The 16,401-nt window shown below is 36.9% G+C and overlaps 1 protein-coding gene across 3 annotated transcripts in view; it reads right to left on the bottom strand.

Moving 5' to 3' along the window:
• Positions 1–1,033: 1,033 nt before the first annotated feature.
• The window catches only part of nrg3b (neuregulin 3b), a 140,556-nt gene continuing 125,188 nt past the window's right edge, over positions 1,034–16,401 (bottom strand). Inside the window, exons 4-9 of one of the 3 annotated variants that reach the window (XM_052570813.1) lie at positions 15,661–15,687; positions 11,584–11,686; positions 10,493–10,619; positions 7,375–7,487; positions 6,834–7,022; positions 1,034–2,236 (exon numbers count right to left, since the gene is read on the bottom strand). In XM_052570813.1, the coding sequence (XP_052426773.1) occupies positions 1,564–2,236; positions 6,834–7,022; positions 7,375–7,487; positions 10,493–10,619; positions 11,584–11,686; positions 15,661–15,687 (1,232 nt within the window). In that variant the 3' untranslated portion in view covers positions 1,034–1,563. Of the gene's footprint in view, positions 2,237–6,833; positions 7,023–7,374; positions 7,488–10,492; positions 10,620–11,583; positions 11,687–15,660; positions 15,691–16,401 lie in introns of all 3 variants that reach the window. The other 2 variants (XM_052570812.1, XM_052570814.1) reach the window with 2 other exon arrangements.

Genomic DNA, 16,401 nt, shown 5'->3' with positions numbered 1-16,401 from the left:
TTGTACTCTCTCTAATGTTTGCTGCCTGCTTCAAGAAACATCCTGCCTTTATTATTATATCAGCATAGAGGAGAAATGGGCCTGCTCCTCAAAAAGATGCAATAGCACAGGGATGAGGCATTCTACCAAAAAACTAAACAAAACAAAACAAAACAAAAAAACCCTGAAGACATGCACACAAGACTCCAGCTCTTTGTACATTACATCAATGTTTCCATGGCTGCCTCCCACTGGATCGAAGATTGAGTTGAGATTGAATATTAAGCTGTTGGATGAACATGTGTAACACTCACACAAAATTAAAGGATCACACATTATGAGTTTCAAAGCCATTGGCTCGCGCTAGATCTGCGGAGAGACACGGTGCATGAGAGCAAAACAAATACGTTTGTCTGTAAATTAATTAAAAAAATGCCAAATGTTGCTTCCGTGGGGCTCAGTCAGAAGAGACTGCTGACGCAGCCTGCCAGCGGTTGCATTAAAAAAAAAATCTTATTTGGATTATAATGTCACATCACTCTGAGACTCACGCTCAGAAAATTAGCCCGATAATTCATAAATCGTTCTGGGTGCGACTCGCTCGTGTTGCCCTCGTTTGAGGTAAACACGACGAGAGACATCAGTGACACCATGCTTTAATCTTTCTGCTGATTAATTCCAACCTCACCTGAAAAAAAAAAAAAACGAGCTAGTTAAGGAAACTTTTTTTTTCCTCGCCTTTTGCGGTTTCAAAATAGCTGATGCAAAATAATTAGTCTGGGCTTAATTAGCAAGAGCTTCTTTCACAGGAGATAAACAAGTAAATGATTAAATCCGTTGATGTTCTCGTTGGATAGAGAGGCTGCCGCATCCGACTTTGCCGATCTCTGTTGCCATGGAGACAGCCAGTGACTCTGCCGGTTTCTCTCCATTCAGCACGTTCGTTGGGTCGTTTCAGGCGATGGTTGCGGATACCTGGCTGCAGCGCTCTGCGAGCTTTCTGCTAAAAACAGAAGGTGTGAGATGCACTACAATGATCGCACGGTTACTCTGATCAAATGACAGGGTGACATTCAGATTTTATTCAGAAACTGCCGTTTTTCTTAAGATCTCAAGCAAAACAGACAAAAAGACAGAGCTGGGCTGAGATTATAGAACAGCAGTTATTGGAAAAAAAGCTTCTGCATTACCATGTTTTGCATCTTTATTTTCATCACTCGATATGTCATATACATGGAATATATGACATACATATAGTTTTGACATCTATTATATTTTTTCTTTTTTTTTACAGTAGAGAAACAACATTGAGATGACACACTATTTGGTTTCTAAATTAGTTAAATAGTGGCATATAAATCCTTTCCAATACCTCTTTAGATCAACATCCCACCAAAGTCTTCGTTCTCTCGCATCTATTCACATGTGTGGTCAGTAAGTCAGAGTTTTAAATTGGGTTGTCAGTAGTTGTACTTCACAATGCAGTAAAATAGTTCCAAAAATAAGTGTCTTACACAAGCAGGGATGTTCCAGACCCATCCACACCGACGTGGAGTTTCTAAAGCAATCTTTGCGTTTATCAAATCAGCTTTTGGGATATGTGAGGCAGGCCTCACCTCTAATCCCATCAGAAAAAGAGCTGTCTTTTTTGCGCCCAACAAACAGGGTTTGTAAACCGTCATCCTGCTGTCCTTCCCCGAAAGCAGAGTGGCCATCCTGTCCTACAGTAGACTTAGACAGCAGGCTGGCAGCGTACTGCGTGGTTTTCGCCCCTGGTCCCAGTACGGTCATAGAAATGACAGTCTTTGCTCTTCTGGAGTTTGTGCCTGATCCCAAGGCTGTTGTGTAGGTAACAAGGCTTTTGTGTTTGATTTGGCCCCTTGACATCAGTGCAGACTCGGAGCAGGTGAGTGTCTGTGGATCCTGCACCGGCACAGAGGAGCTGGCAAGTGATTGGCTGGAATTTGCCACTGACTCCGCCTCAGTCTCAGGATTGATTAGGTTGTAGCTGGAAGATCCCCTACCTCCACTATGCAGCTTATTCCCTCCCCTCTCCCCAAAATCAGGTCCATGAACGGAGGGGATAATGGGTACAGAGTGGGCTCGGAAAGAAGGGGACGGAAAGGTCGTTCCCTGGTCGAGACGAGTGCATGGAACATCAGTGTTGCCCATCTTTCCTTTGGAATGGGTGGAGAGCATAATTTGCATATTCAGGTTGCAAGGGCTTTGTTGATTGCTGTCCGAGTGAGACTGGCACCTAGAAGACAAGAAACCGAGGGAATTAGTATTTACATCTCATTATCCATTACACGGATTCTGTCTGTTACACTTGAAAGAAATCACTCGGCCACTGTGAATGTTCTGGAAACAATTTTATAACAACAACAACAACAACAAAAAAAACAATCACAGCAGTGATCAAATTATTTGGAGCTGGTGGGAATTTTGAATCTCAGTGTAATTACGTATAATCTGTAGTTTGGGCTGTGTGCCTGTGGTAGCATAAATTATGCGTTTGTCATAGATTTAAGTAGGGCTTGTTTATATCTTTGTTACTTACAAGTTTAAAGGCAGATATTTGCTACTACATGAAAATTGTAGAAACTAGATCGTTGACTGGGTTTAAATTATGGTCAGAACATTATAAACACTTCGCGCTTTCATGTTCTAATGAGTGATTGTTTCAAATCTTGAAAAAGGTTTGTGTCGCCTGACTTTGACTTTGACTGTATCTGCAGCACAGCTTGCAGTGCAGTCTGCAATATTAATAATGTTACATTTTTTATCTCTTAGAAATACAATGTTGACAATAGCTTGAGTTGACAGTAGTAGCTTGAGTTATGAGGCAGATATAAATTTGTATTTTTCATTTTTACATGGTGAAATTTTAATATTCTGACTGATTGAGCTTTCCCTTTAACCATTGGTCTTCCAAATTTGCATACATTTAGATCACAATGAACATCAGAGTTAAAATCAAACATATAGCATCTAATGAAGAGTTTGCGAATGACACGACTGTGGTGGGTCTCATTAGCAACAGAATTGAGACAAACTACAGGAACGAGGTGAGCCGCCTGGCTGGGTGGTACAGTGACAACAATCTCTGTCTGAATGTGGAGAAGATGAAGGAGATTGTTGTTGACTTCAGGAGAGTGCACACTCAGCATGCTCCTCTGACCATAAACGGTGTGACTAGGGAGAGACTGAGCAGCACCAATTTCCTGGGTGTGCACATCACATAGGACTTCTCCTGGACCGATAACACCACAGCACTGGCCAAGCAGCATCTCTACTTCCTCTGCAAACTGAGAAGAGCCAAAGCCCCGGCCCCAATCATATGCACCTTCTACAGAGGCACCATCAAGAGCATTCTGACTAGCTGCATCACTGTGTGGTATGCAGTAAGCTGAACTCCCTTCCAACCTTGCCCCTCCCCCCTTTTTTCCCCCGTACACCACTGAACTCTGAACCTCAGTCCCCCATCAACCCCCCCCCCCCTCCCCAGCAGCTCCCACTAACACACTTGGACCTGAACCAGACACTTTGTGCAGCATTTGTCTGCTCACTACCTCATTCAACTACCTCTTCTGTCAGTTTAAATAAAGAACTGCTCTTTGAGATTTTTGACACTTGAATCAGACTGAATAAGCTCTTTTGCACTACAATCCTTATATGTGCACTGTTTACTTCACTGATTTGCATTCTATCTGTCATGTGCCTTGTGCTGCTTATCTTATCTCTCTTTCTACATTACCTATTTGTATATTTGTATAATTATGTATGTATATAATTTTTAAGATTAATTATAATTAATCTATATTTAATGTTCTACTGTTAGTGTACCAAGGATCTGAGAGTAATGCAATTTAAATTCTCTGTATGCATGTACTATACATGTGAGAATTGACAAAGCAGACTTGACTTGATTTTGAGTTTATGAAGACTACGCTACTTCATTTAGCTGTGGTCTTGATCCGCATGGAGGCTACTACTTATCGAATCCAGCACACCTTGTGTTGACAGACCTAAAAACCCTTTGGTATTTTGCTGGGAGACTGCCGTGGAGATCTTGCAGCATGACCCAAGTGGGTTATCTAGGGTTTGTCAGATGTAGAATCATAGGAAATGTTGTGGTTCTCTCAAGGTTGAGGTCTGGCACCTTTATCACCCTCTTATCTAAACTTTGACATTTAACTGCAGCTTTGCCAGAGCATCAAATAATTCTTGTTTATGGTTAAAAAAAAAGTGAATATAAAAGCATCAGACACACAAAAATGCGATGTTTTGTCACTTCCCAGAAACCCCAGCTCATCTAACCACCAAGTTATTGTCTGACATCAAAGACTGTTAAATAACAGGGCTTAAATAATTGAGCCCCATAACAAAATGCACGGGTATTAAAAGTGTATTCTAGCTGCAGGTAAATCCGGCAGATCGCAGCAAATCAAAACAATATCTAAATATAACTGCACCGATGGCACACACAGTTTCAATCCATATTTCATCTCTGACAGGTAAATATGTGTCTTTGCAGAGTTTTTTTTTTTTTTTCATAAAACTGACAACATTCTGTGGGGGTCCTGCTGTCATAGTGAGGGGGATAAGCGAGCTCTGCATGCCCATCTCTCTCTCTTCCCCCCCGTCTTCTTCTTTTTCTCCATTAGACTGGAGGGTGTCTCCATGGCAACAAGAGAGAGGTTCGGGGATGGTGTTGGTGTTTTAAAGCTGTTAAGTCTAGAAATAGGTCAGTTCAGCCCCAGTCTGTCTCTCTCTGGGCCAGCCAAGACTGGCCTGAGAAAGGTTGAGAGCAGTTTATCAATGTTTAATTAATCGTGAACAATAATAACAATAGCTGGACCCCTATAGAGGGGTAAGTCATTGGTTGTGCTTTCAGACATAAGCTTAAATTAATTAAGCGAAAGTCAAGCTAACCCAGCAGACTTTACAAAAAAACAGAGAGCCCTACTGCTGACACACTGGGAAAATGAAAAACCCCCTTCTCTAAGCGTGTTAGTATGTATGTGTTTGATCACAGCTCTTAAATGAGTTTCCAAGCTCAAAGCTGCACTGTTTAAGCATGTAAATTATGGAAATAGGTCAAATAGAGAGAGTTTGGCAGAGAGTGAAGTAGGGCTGCTCGATTATGGCAAAAATCATAATCATGATTATTTAACCTGATTATTGGGGGGGCCATATGACCAAATCTTTATATGAGTGATTTATTAAAAGATAGTGATACATGTCAATTAAGTATTTCCTGTAAATAAGGTTGCTATGAGAACTACATTGTAGAGACCGGCGGAATGTCAAACAAAAAATTTGAAAAAAAAAAATTATTTTTTTAATATTATTATACATTTTCATCAACTCTTTACATTCATTTATTAAATGACTGACGAAGGCATTAGTTATATGAATAATAACTAAGAACAGTATTTTTGCGTGTATTTGACCGTTTAGGCGCGCACCTTGAGCTAAAAGATGAATTTACATGTCCATGTTCTGTTCCGTCTCTGAGTGCATATAGCTCTGAGCAGAGCAAATTCTCTTTCATGCTTTTAAAAACATGAATAACTATACTTCGATAAATCAAGCACGTCCCATTTTGCAAAAGTCACGTTACATGATTTTAATGATTTGCACTGGAAATTTGGCTTTTATGCAGGAACGAAAGGGGGTGGAATGGGGCGTAATAATCGCTTTATCTCGATTGTTGTATTTTCATAATCGTTGGAGGCTAAAATCGAAACCTTTTTCGGTTTAATTGCACAGCTCTAGAGTGAAGTCATTGTGAGGCTGGATCAAGTTGGCATGGTAATGAGAACATATCTTGGAAATTCAAGAGTAAGTGCTACTTGCACACGTACACCCTACTTAACTAAAGGACATTATTCCTGCCATGGGCCCTGTCAATGAATGCATTCTCTTGATAAAAATACATATTGTATTATTACAATTTTTAAAATAATTGTTTTCTATTTTAAAATGTATTCGAATGTATTCCTTTAATGGCCAAGTGTAAAAGTGTCAGACAATCCTTTAGAAAACATTCTATTCTGTTATGCTAATTTGGTTGTGTGACTTAATATTTGTGGAAACATTATAATTTTTAAGGATTCTATGCTAAAAAGAAAGCTGTAAATCTTAGAAAGCTTTTGTAGCATTATAATTCAGAAATGTGTTTGATGTCACGTTTGAACGATTTCCGTGCTGAATATATATATATATATATATATATATATATATATATATATATATATATATATATATATATATATATATATATATATATAAATCCCTTTTTTTTTTAATTTATTCATTTATTTATATTATTTAAATATTCTGTCAAGTAAGTGATATTTACCTATTTTTTTTTCCATATCTACTTTATCTCAAGCATGCTCTTCACACTGATCTCCATTGATAACCAAGTACAATAACTTTTGATAAAATTAGTAAAATTGTTATGGTGGACATGACAATTTCTCAAAGATATTTTCAAAAAATAAATTGTGTGTTCATATGTATATATTATATTTATATTTCATATTTTTTGGGTCATTTATTAAGTTAAATCAGTGAAAAAAATAATCTGATGTTTTTGGTTTTGAAAGTCTGAAACAAGGGTAGAAGAAAAAATAGATGATTAATGCTTATTAAAAAAAAATATTTATTTTTATTTTTTTAACCAAGTGTCATAAAGAAAAGAATTAAAAATTTGTCAGTTTTGATGAAAAATAAATAAAATCCCTGGGACATAGAAGTACCACAAACATGTGAAGTGTCTCAGAAGATAAATAATTGCAGTTATTGCATTGTTTGTTTGTCACATTTTGCATTTTATTGCTCACCTTCTCAAAGATTGTGGCATCACCTCATTCACCTCCACTTCCTGGAGATGTTTATAGGAATGAAGTGAATCTCGAGATCCTCCACTGAGATGATGGCCTGCTCTAGAGATGGGCGGAGTCCACTTTGAGACGGCTCGATAATTGGTTACCTTGTGTTTCAGGGCAGGGCTTGAGGAGAACGAGCAGCTTCTGTAGAAACAAATAAAAGCTTTTAAGATCATATATATTTAAAAAATATATATATTAGACAGCCTTAGGTTAGCACATGGCTTTAATGCTTGAATTGCTGATAATTAATTCAGGCCTTGTTGTTATAAATAAGTATTTTGAAAAACTGATTACACCATAATTCAGAAATGTAAATTTTCATGGTTGCTACCAATTGCAATTATTATAATTCTTTTAAGTAGTTCCTTTTTGACGTGAACATATGGTGCCACATTGAGAGCTGAATAAATTTCTTCCTCTGTTTCTTTCTCTTCTGTGGAGAGGGACGGAGTGTCAGAAGTTTTACAATAGATGTGGAGCTCTGGGAAAGTACCTGCAGCGCTTCCCCATGGAGAGACTGCGAGTCTGATTTGGTAGGGAAACTTTAGAGCTGTTGAGAACGATGCTGGCCACCTGCTTAGAGGAGAAACCATGGGCTCTTCTGCTCTGTTGAGACGAACAGAAAATAAAAGATATTATTGCAGATGAACCAAACTATGTAGGGGATGACCACATTGATTATCATTTCTATGCAGGTATGACTCATGTCATTTGCAAACATGTGGGAATGTTTCATGGGCGTTAGCAAATTTTAAGAAAGAAAGTTATGAAGTAAAAAAATGGTAGCATGCCAAATCTATATATATGTATTTTAAAAGATTTAATTACACACTGGTTTAAGGGAGAAATCAATCTTTCTAACCAAGTTCTCATGCCTGAATAATTCTGTGACACGTTTTTTTTTTTTTTCCGGGTCCGTCCTGATATGTAAGCTTTTTAAATCACATGAGTATATTTGTAGCAATAGCCAAATTAACGTGCCAAAAATCATTAGGACAATAAGTAAAGATCATGTTTCATGAAAATATTTTGTAAATTCACTATTGTAAATATATCAATTCTCTAAATTTTTGATTAGTATCATGCATTGCCTAGGACTTCATTTGGAGAACTTTAAAGGTGAATTCCTCAATATTTCGATTTTTTTTTTTTGCACCAGATTTTAAAATAGATGAATATCAAACAAATATTGTCCTATCCTAACAAATGTCAAAAAAAAAAAAAAAAAAAAAAAAGGTTTTGTGGTCCAGGGCCACTAAAACTTATTTTACTTCATCTAAATTGCAGCTGAACTGCAGGGGATGTAAACTACCTTTCAAAAGTCTGGGGTTGGTATGATTTCTTAAATGTTTTTGAAAGAAGCTTTTTATGCTCATCAAGACTGCATTTATTTAATCAAAAATAATAATGCAGCTATAATGCATTATTAAAAACATTAAAAACAATAGTAATGTGAAATATAATTTAAAATACATTTAACATATGTTTTAAAGTTTCATTTACTCCTGTTATAGCAAAGCTGAATTTTGTCACATGAGCCTCAGAAATCATTCTAATATGCTGTTTTGGCACTCGAGAAAAATGTCTTATTATTATCATGGTTGAAAACCATTTTACTAGCAACTTAATATTTTTGTGGAAACCATGATACATGTTTTTTTTTTAGATTCTTTGCAGAAAAGAAAGCTCAAAGGAAAATAATTGACTTGAAATATAAATCTTTTGTCTTCACGGTCACTTTTGATCAATTTAATGCTTCCTTGCTGAATAAAAATATTCACTCTTCTTTTTATTTTTGAATAGTAATGGGTACGCATTTGTTTGACTTTGTTTCGTGACTTGACTAGAACGGATAGCGAGCTGCGTGCATCTGGGAGCCATGTGAACACTTTCACTTTTCACCAATGATGACAACTGCAACAACCACTCAGCTAAACATTAAAATCTAATTCCACCGGCGGATTGCCACTCGTTATAGCACACGCTAACAAAATGAAAGCTCTTGTTTAGAAATTAGAGATGCTTCCTCTGTATTACATACATCGCTGCTGCAAGCCATTTCATCAAGTGGTGTGGACACAACCAGCTTTAAATAACATGCACAGCATCTCATCTCACTTCCCCTCACTTGTACAGACATAAATGTAGGAACACACACACAGGCCAAAGATAAAATGAAGGGATCATGAACTCTGAAGAGAGGCCGTATGGAGATGTTCAGTCTGTGATATACAGGCCCCTCAGTGAGGGAAAGCCACTTTAATTAGACTTTACATTTAAACTGCAGATTAAATGAGACACACTCTGATTATTCTTTCGACTTCCCCAGTCAGGGATTAATCTCAGACAAGATTACATTAATGAATTTCCTAAACTATTTTTTTTTTTCAGTCCCCTCTTAAAATTAAAGCCATTATCTTACAACAACCCAGCAATCCGAGAGCAGGCTTCAATAAATATCCCAAGCCCCCTCCCAGTGTCGCCAGAGCTGGAAAAGACAGTCGATAATTGTTATTCCAGTTAGTGAAATCTCCCTCCCTCTGCTTGTCTTGTGGAACATCATTAAAACGACTGAGTTTGACTTTAAACTAGTTTGGGGCCTTACAGCTGGAAAAGCATGTCCTTCTTTCACTGCTGCTTCCTTGGGGACCTGTTAGCATTGTTCTACTCTCCAACGAGAAAATTGGATGATTTCTGACCACCCTTTCATCGCCTCAGCAGGGTGAGAAAACTCAGAGGAAGAGAAGCAAAACAGCCAATGTAATTGTAAAAGAAACTTTCTGAAGGAGGGGTGAAACATGCAAAATCCAAGTGAAGTCTGAACAAAAGACTGGAGCTCCCCTTCTCAGCCTTTTCCTAAATTACTTTTATAGTCATCTGCTACTGGCTCAGCAGATTTCGGCGTCGATTATAAGCGGTCCAATTAAAGGTTTGCTGTGCATGCTTGCATTAGCAAGAGTGACACTCATCTGATATGCTGCACCCGGTGTCATTTACGCACTATATGCATTTTCATATAAATGACTTGTGCAGGGAAATGTAAATGTAAAGTGTTGGGAATAATTTAAGCTTGATTCCTCACTCTCATTGGACTTGATGACACACATGGGAACGTGAGCGTCAACATTTGTGTATGGTATGAGAATGAACCGCCAAGTGGCAGCAGAGAGAGATTGATCTTCCGGTTTGCATAATGTAACTCTATTCATCCTGTTCTTCATCAGCTAGGTGGCTGGCTGCCTTTGACTGTTGCATCAGATAGATGCAGTGTTTACTCCCCGAGCTGCATGCAGTGTTATTTCTGTCAGCTTGAGAGATCTTCGGAGCAGGTGGGAAAGCAGTAAAGCCATGGAGGGCATCATTCCTCCAACTTCCTGCTGGCCAACTGTATTCATTACTGGTGACTGTTATGCACAGGGGACTTTATTTGAATCTCCTCAACAGCACATGCAGGTGGCTTGATTTCCGACTGTACATATAGTGCACATATATATTTGGTATTCACATGTATTTTTGGAAAAGTTATCATTATGTGCATTGTCAGCACAAATGTAGACTTCATGCAGATTTGCTCTCTGGGACATAAACAAACAACAGTTGTGAGACGTCACCTTCTGAAGCTGGAGGGTGGTCTTGAGTCTGGGGCTGGATTTAGACATGAGACCCGAGGCGTTGACAGTACTGTCCCTCAAGTTGCGGATTTCGGTCAGATGGGCTCGATGCTTCTCTCTTTGTCTCCTGCAAAGTGTTAATACATTTTTGATCCACAGAATTTAATTTCCTGTTTTGAAATTTAGCTCAGTGAAGCATAAGAGAAAAGCAAAAATCTTTGGAAATCTAGTTTAGTTTGATACGGGTTCTTAGAATTTTATTATTATTATTATTATTTTATTATTATTATTATTATTATTATTATTATTATTATTATTATTATTATTATTATTATTATTATTATTATTATTTTATTAATGTTGGTTTTATATAGCAATAAAAAAATCATTAGGTCTTAAAAACTTTTTTTTTTCTAACAACAAATCAATTATTAATAATAAAAAAATAATAATATTGGCCTAGTTTCACAGACAGGGCTTAGATTACACCAAGATTAGGCCATAGATAAATTAGGACATTTAATTAATTTATAAATGTGCCTTGGATAAAAACACTACTGATGTGCATCTTGAGAAAAAAACAACAGAATTGACATATTTTAAGAACAGTCAGTGCACATTTTTTTTTTTCAGTTAAAACAGCAGAGACTTGCATTTTAGACTGGGTCTAGGTTTAAGACATGTCTGCGAAACCAGAGGATTATGTTTTTTGAGAGTTGCATCATGACATTTTACAACCTAACCTTGCCTTGTCACGAAAATGTTAAAATTAATAATTATTTCCTGAGACCTTGACACATGACTTGACAGGCAACAGCTTTACAAATATTAATAACCAGTGAAGTAGTATTGTTAAAATATTTATAATAAATAATACAAGATTATGCCAAACTACTAAACAATATTTTCTTTTCAGGAATTTCAACAGGCACTAGCCATTCACGTACATAAGTACATACGAATTGCAATGTCAATACATTTTTAACCTTCTTTTTATATATTATTATTTATATTACCTTAAAAAAAAACATACTGTCAGAACTGTTATGTTGAAACAGTAATTCCTGCTTCCAAGGATGATTTGGACTCACTTGTTTTTGCAGTAAAGAGCCATGCAAGCCACTCCCAGCAGGCTGATCCCCATGGCTATGCTGAAGATGGACAATATCTGTCTCTGATAGGTTTCTGCACTCTCTGAAAAGACAGCACAGACTCATCTTCAGGCTTTATTCACAGTCATCAGTATGCCAATCTTGATTAAACAAAAGAATATTGTGTAGCTAATTGGATCTTACATAAAAAAGAAAAAAAAAAAAAGGAAAAAAAAATTAAGTGTCACAATAATGGAAACATTCCCTGTGAGAGGATATGAATTTTTAAAGATGATTGGAAAGCGAGCATCTTGAAACTAATCAGCTAGTTCTATAATTTAACTAGCATTCAAACATACGCAAAATCACATTTGATTTAATGATCAGGGACAGAGAGCAGGGACACATGCAGGGAGCTGTCAGCTAGACATTCATATGTGTCAAAGGTCAGCCAGACTTGAAATCCGCTTGAAACCAGTAGGGCCCCTTTTAAATCGGTTTTCTTTTTTCCATTTTAATTCCATTTCGTTCCATTTTATTCGTCTAGACTTTTCGACTTTTAGAATTGTAATGGTTTAATGAATTAAATTACAATTACAATTGATTGAAATCATGAATCTTACAATATTAAACAGCAGTTTATTAAAAGTATTACAAAAATTGCATTTTATAGGCCCTTTGAAATGTTTGATTTATTTTTTCTCAAATTCAGTATCCAATGAATTTTCTGTATTCCATTTTAATGCTTTCGTTAAATATTATTAATCAAAAGCATCTCTAAGCATTTCTACACAGAAAAAAATACAATATATATATAATAAAATACAATTCTGGTAAATATTCTTTTAAAAATATAGATAATAATAATAATATAAACATTTTATTATTATTATTAGTACTTTCATTACATTTAAGTAATACTTCTGTCATGGTTTCTTCAAGTTAAACCAAACTCTTTTCTTGACGGTTTGTTGTGAAGACCTTTAGGTTTCTGTTTGTATATGATGTGTGTTCATGTACTCATATATAGAGGCGGCAGAGGCTGAAGCCCCCGTGAGCATAAACAAAATTGCGCATCTGTGCCATTCATTCATACAGAGATGCACAGAACTTGCAGGATTCATATCTAAATTATATTTTTGTGACTTAATATTCACAAACACTCTGTGTATCGTGTTTTGATTTAAGTGTACTGACCTACTTTTGCTGTATCCATCCAAAATCTGTCAAATTCTGCGACATTCTACGTTATACATTACATTCAGTTTTTTTTTTAAAGACTGGATTCTGTGAATTATATGCAGGGAAATTAAGTGTTCTATTTGCATTTTGTCTTGACCTTGCATTTCTGGTTATAAATGACACTTTAATTTATTTGTATTTATAAAGCATTATCAATTCATATCTAAAGGTGTACAAAGGAATGCAGGTCTGAGCTTTGTTCTTTCTACACCAGAATCATGAGATAACCTATATGGATCTGTCTTTGTACCCATCGAAAACTTTTAAGAGTCATGTGTCTGTGGAAAATCAAGAACAGCTAGTGGCACAGCAGGGACCAAAAGACCGGTCCTCACAGGACACTGAGCCCCGGTTTAGTGGAGAGTCTCTGCGAGCAGATGGCTAGACTCCCTCACAAACACAGACCCGTGACTGAATCGCTCTCTCATGCCACAAATGCACAGAGCTGACCATTCATGCACACGTGCACTCAACACCCCCCTCCCGTCTCTCTTTCTCATGGAAACCACTCCATAATGGCCACAACTGGACTCGCTCACCATCCAGATTAAAATCACTGAGGCAATCATTTCCGAGAAGCAGAAATGCATATCAGTTCCACTTTAACTATCTCTCTTTCTCGGACCGTTTTTGAGGAAATCTTGAGGCGAGCGTGTGAAGCACGACTAATGGAAAACTTCACAGGATTCACTCGTTCACTTAAAAAAATGCTTTCAGTTGTCAGGCACATGAGAGAGGACGGTAGGGCAGGGTGTGTGGATACAGAAAGGCATGTGGAAAATCCATTTTCACAGCAGTTTTTGGGCTCCTGTTTGTTGACACTGCTTTAAGTCTGTGGTTTGTCAGGGTAAAGGCATCTGTTTAGCCCTGGGCTGTGTGATATTTCTCATCCCCAGAGACTTGCTATGCAACATGCAACCTCAGCAAGGTGCACACCTCTGGGCTGCGCATTAATTAACAGCGACATACATAGCTTCATGGGCAGATGAGTGCAAGCAGACACATGTATGTGCACAAGCCGTACAGACCGCATCGCCCATACAGATGCTGCCCTGTGCCTTTACAATACATTTCTTTTGCTCTGTTTCCATGGAAACTCAAGAACATTAGGCTTCTGTGAGGAACAGAGAGCATCATGTGTGTTTGTATACATTAATGCTGGTCAAAAACGAAAGGAGAAGCCAGTGGGTGTTCATTTCTCGAACATCATCAAAATGCTGTTTAAATTTATAGGAATTTATATGAGAAAGATTCTGAACATTTAAATGGTTCTGCGATGTGAAAACATTTCAAATTATATAGAAAATTAACAGCGAATCATATAAAAATAAAATATAAAAAATATATAATTACAAATTATATGTACATTGCCATTCAAAAGTTTGGGATCAGTAAGATATTTAAAGTGCCCTTATTATGGATTTTTGAATATTACCTTTCATGCAGTGTATAACCGCTCTAAGTGAATGAAAATATCCTGCAGTTTTAAAAATGTTAAGGTTTTAAATCTGAAAGTGCACCGTGTATAGGGTGACCACCCGTCCCGCGTAGCGCGTGCGTTACGTGTCCCACATTGTCCCTCAGAAACATACCCCTTGTCCCCCCTTGGGCTTATTAGCAGGTGGTCACTCTAACCGTGTATAAAGTTATTGTCTCTCAAAACATTCGACTCTGAATCACAGAAATTAGTCGTTTTTAAAATGAATTCCAGTCATCAACATAACATGACATCAACATGAAACATTAGCATATTGCCCACCCGCTTCTGCCTTTTAGCATTGGTCTGAATGAAAATGCAAATTCACTCTTTGCCACTAGGTGACGCTTTTGGAGCAGTAAAAATAGCAGTTTCCCCAGTAAGGGCTGTAAACAAAGCAGCACTGCACTCACAAACGCAGCTTTATCAGGCATTACAGTCAGGATGTAATAAAAATGAGACCAATTGGACCAATCACCGCAGATTAGCATCACGCAAAGGAGAAGTTTGGAAAAATAAATCGTTGAGCGAATTGCTTGGGAGTCGATGAGCAAGTAAGGTCAAAAATAAATGCATATTATACAACAATGAAAGTGCTTTTGACCTTGCAATGGATGTCTGTTGTTGGTGACTCCCAAAACCAAAATATAAACCTTTCATAACGCATAATAGGGTCACTGTAATGTTTTTTAAAGACGTTTTATATGCTCATCAAGGCTGTATCTAAAAAAAAAATAACTTTGTAAAATATTATTGCAATTTAAAATAACAGTTTTCTATATTATTTTATTTAAAATCTCTTACACTCTTTCCTAATATATAAAAAGGCCATCTAACACTAACTTGCTATATTCTTTTTCAATTTTATCTTTTTTTCGTTTTATTTATTATATCATTTATACAAGAAAGTCCTCGCTACGTGTACTGCGTTAAGCTAACTGAGACTTGTCATAACACTTGTATATTGCAGCTCTTTTGTTAATTTTGATTGCTTCCATTGTCCTCATTTTTAAGTCACTTTGTATAAAAGCATCTTCTAAATGTAAATTTACTATTCAAAAGTGTAGGGTAAGTAAAAATAAATACATAATATTTTAAAGTATATTAATATAGGAAACCAATATTAAAGATCACAATATTACTTTTTTCCCCGTATTTTTTGATCACATAAATGCAACCTTTTTGAGCATAAAAGACTTCATTAAAAAACATGAAAAAGCTTACTGATCCCGAACTTTATATATAGCATTAAGAATAATGTCACACCTACATAATTCCGAAAGAATTTAATATCAAGCACTTCTGTGCAGATGTTAATGAGGGAGAAAGAAATAATAATAAAAAATACATTTCCTTACCCATAAACTCAATGCCCAGCTCATCTGCTGCTTCAGGGAGAAATAACAAAGAGAAAAGTGGTTAAACAGACGGAGAGAAAGACAGAAACAAGGAGAGAGATGTTATCATACAGATTTCCACAAACAAAGACATATTAAATCACCCAGATAATAACCGTGAATAAAAAGCAAGCACGTTTTTTTGTCAACTAAAACTGCTCATTGTTCAGAAAGAGAAAAGATTCTGTAGCGGCTTCGTTTCGGAAACAAAAATAGGTTTCTCTTGATTACCCCGAGATATGAGCATCCACGATAAAAAGAGGGTGAAGCAGTTTATAATCGAAAGCACATAAAGGCCTGTTAGATGCCTGTAGAAAAGATATAGGCTCCCCAAGAGAAGCGGGATTTAGTCAGAGGCGGGCTTTAAAAATGCCTCTATGTCAACTGTAATGCCCAGGAGATGCTTATAATTGTCTTTTCTAGTTGCAAAATTGTATTAATTCATCTAAAGGCTTCAACCCATATGCCTCCTCTTTAAGGAAGTGTTCTCCAGCAGAGCACGGCACAAGCAAATCGCCTCTCTAAATGCAGTCACTCTCTCTCTCTCACTCTCTCTCTCTCTCTCCTCTATCCTGCTGAAGCCTCAGAACTGCTGGTCCTGATAAAGAGAAGAACACTTGTGCTCTTTTCATTTGAATAGTCCTCTTTTCACGCCACTGTAATATAATCTCATTTAAATTAAAATGAAACCCTCACACTTAA

This window comes from Carassius gibelio, chromosome B12, assembly GCF_023724105.1.
Source record: "Carassius gibelio isolate Cgi1373 ecotype wild population from Czech Republic chromosome B12, carGib1.2-hapl.c, whole genome shotgun sequence".
Classification (NCBI taxonomy): domain Eukaryota; kingdom Metazoa; phylum Chordata; class Actinopteri; order Cypriniformes; family Cyprinidae; genus Carassius; species Carassius gibelio.
Note: the sequence above shows the minus strand (reverse complement) of the source record. Positions and strands in the feature narration are given on the sequence as shown.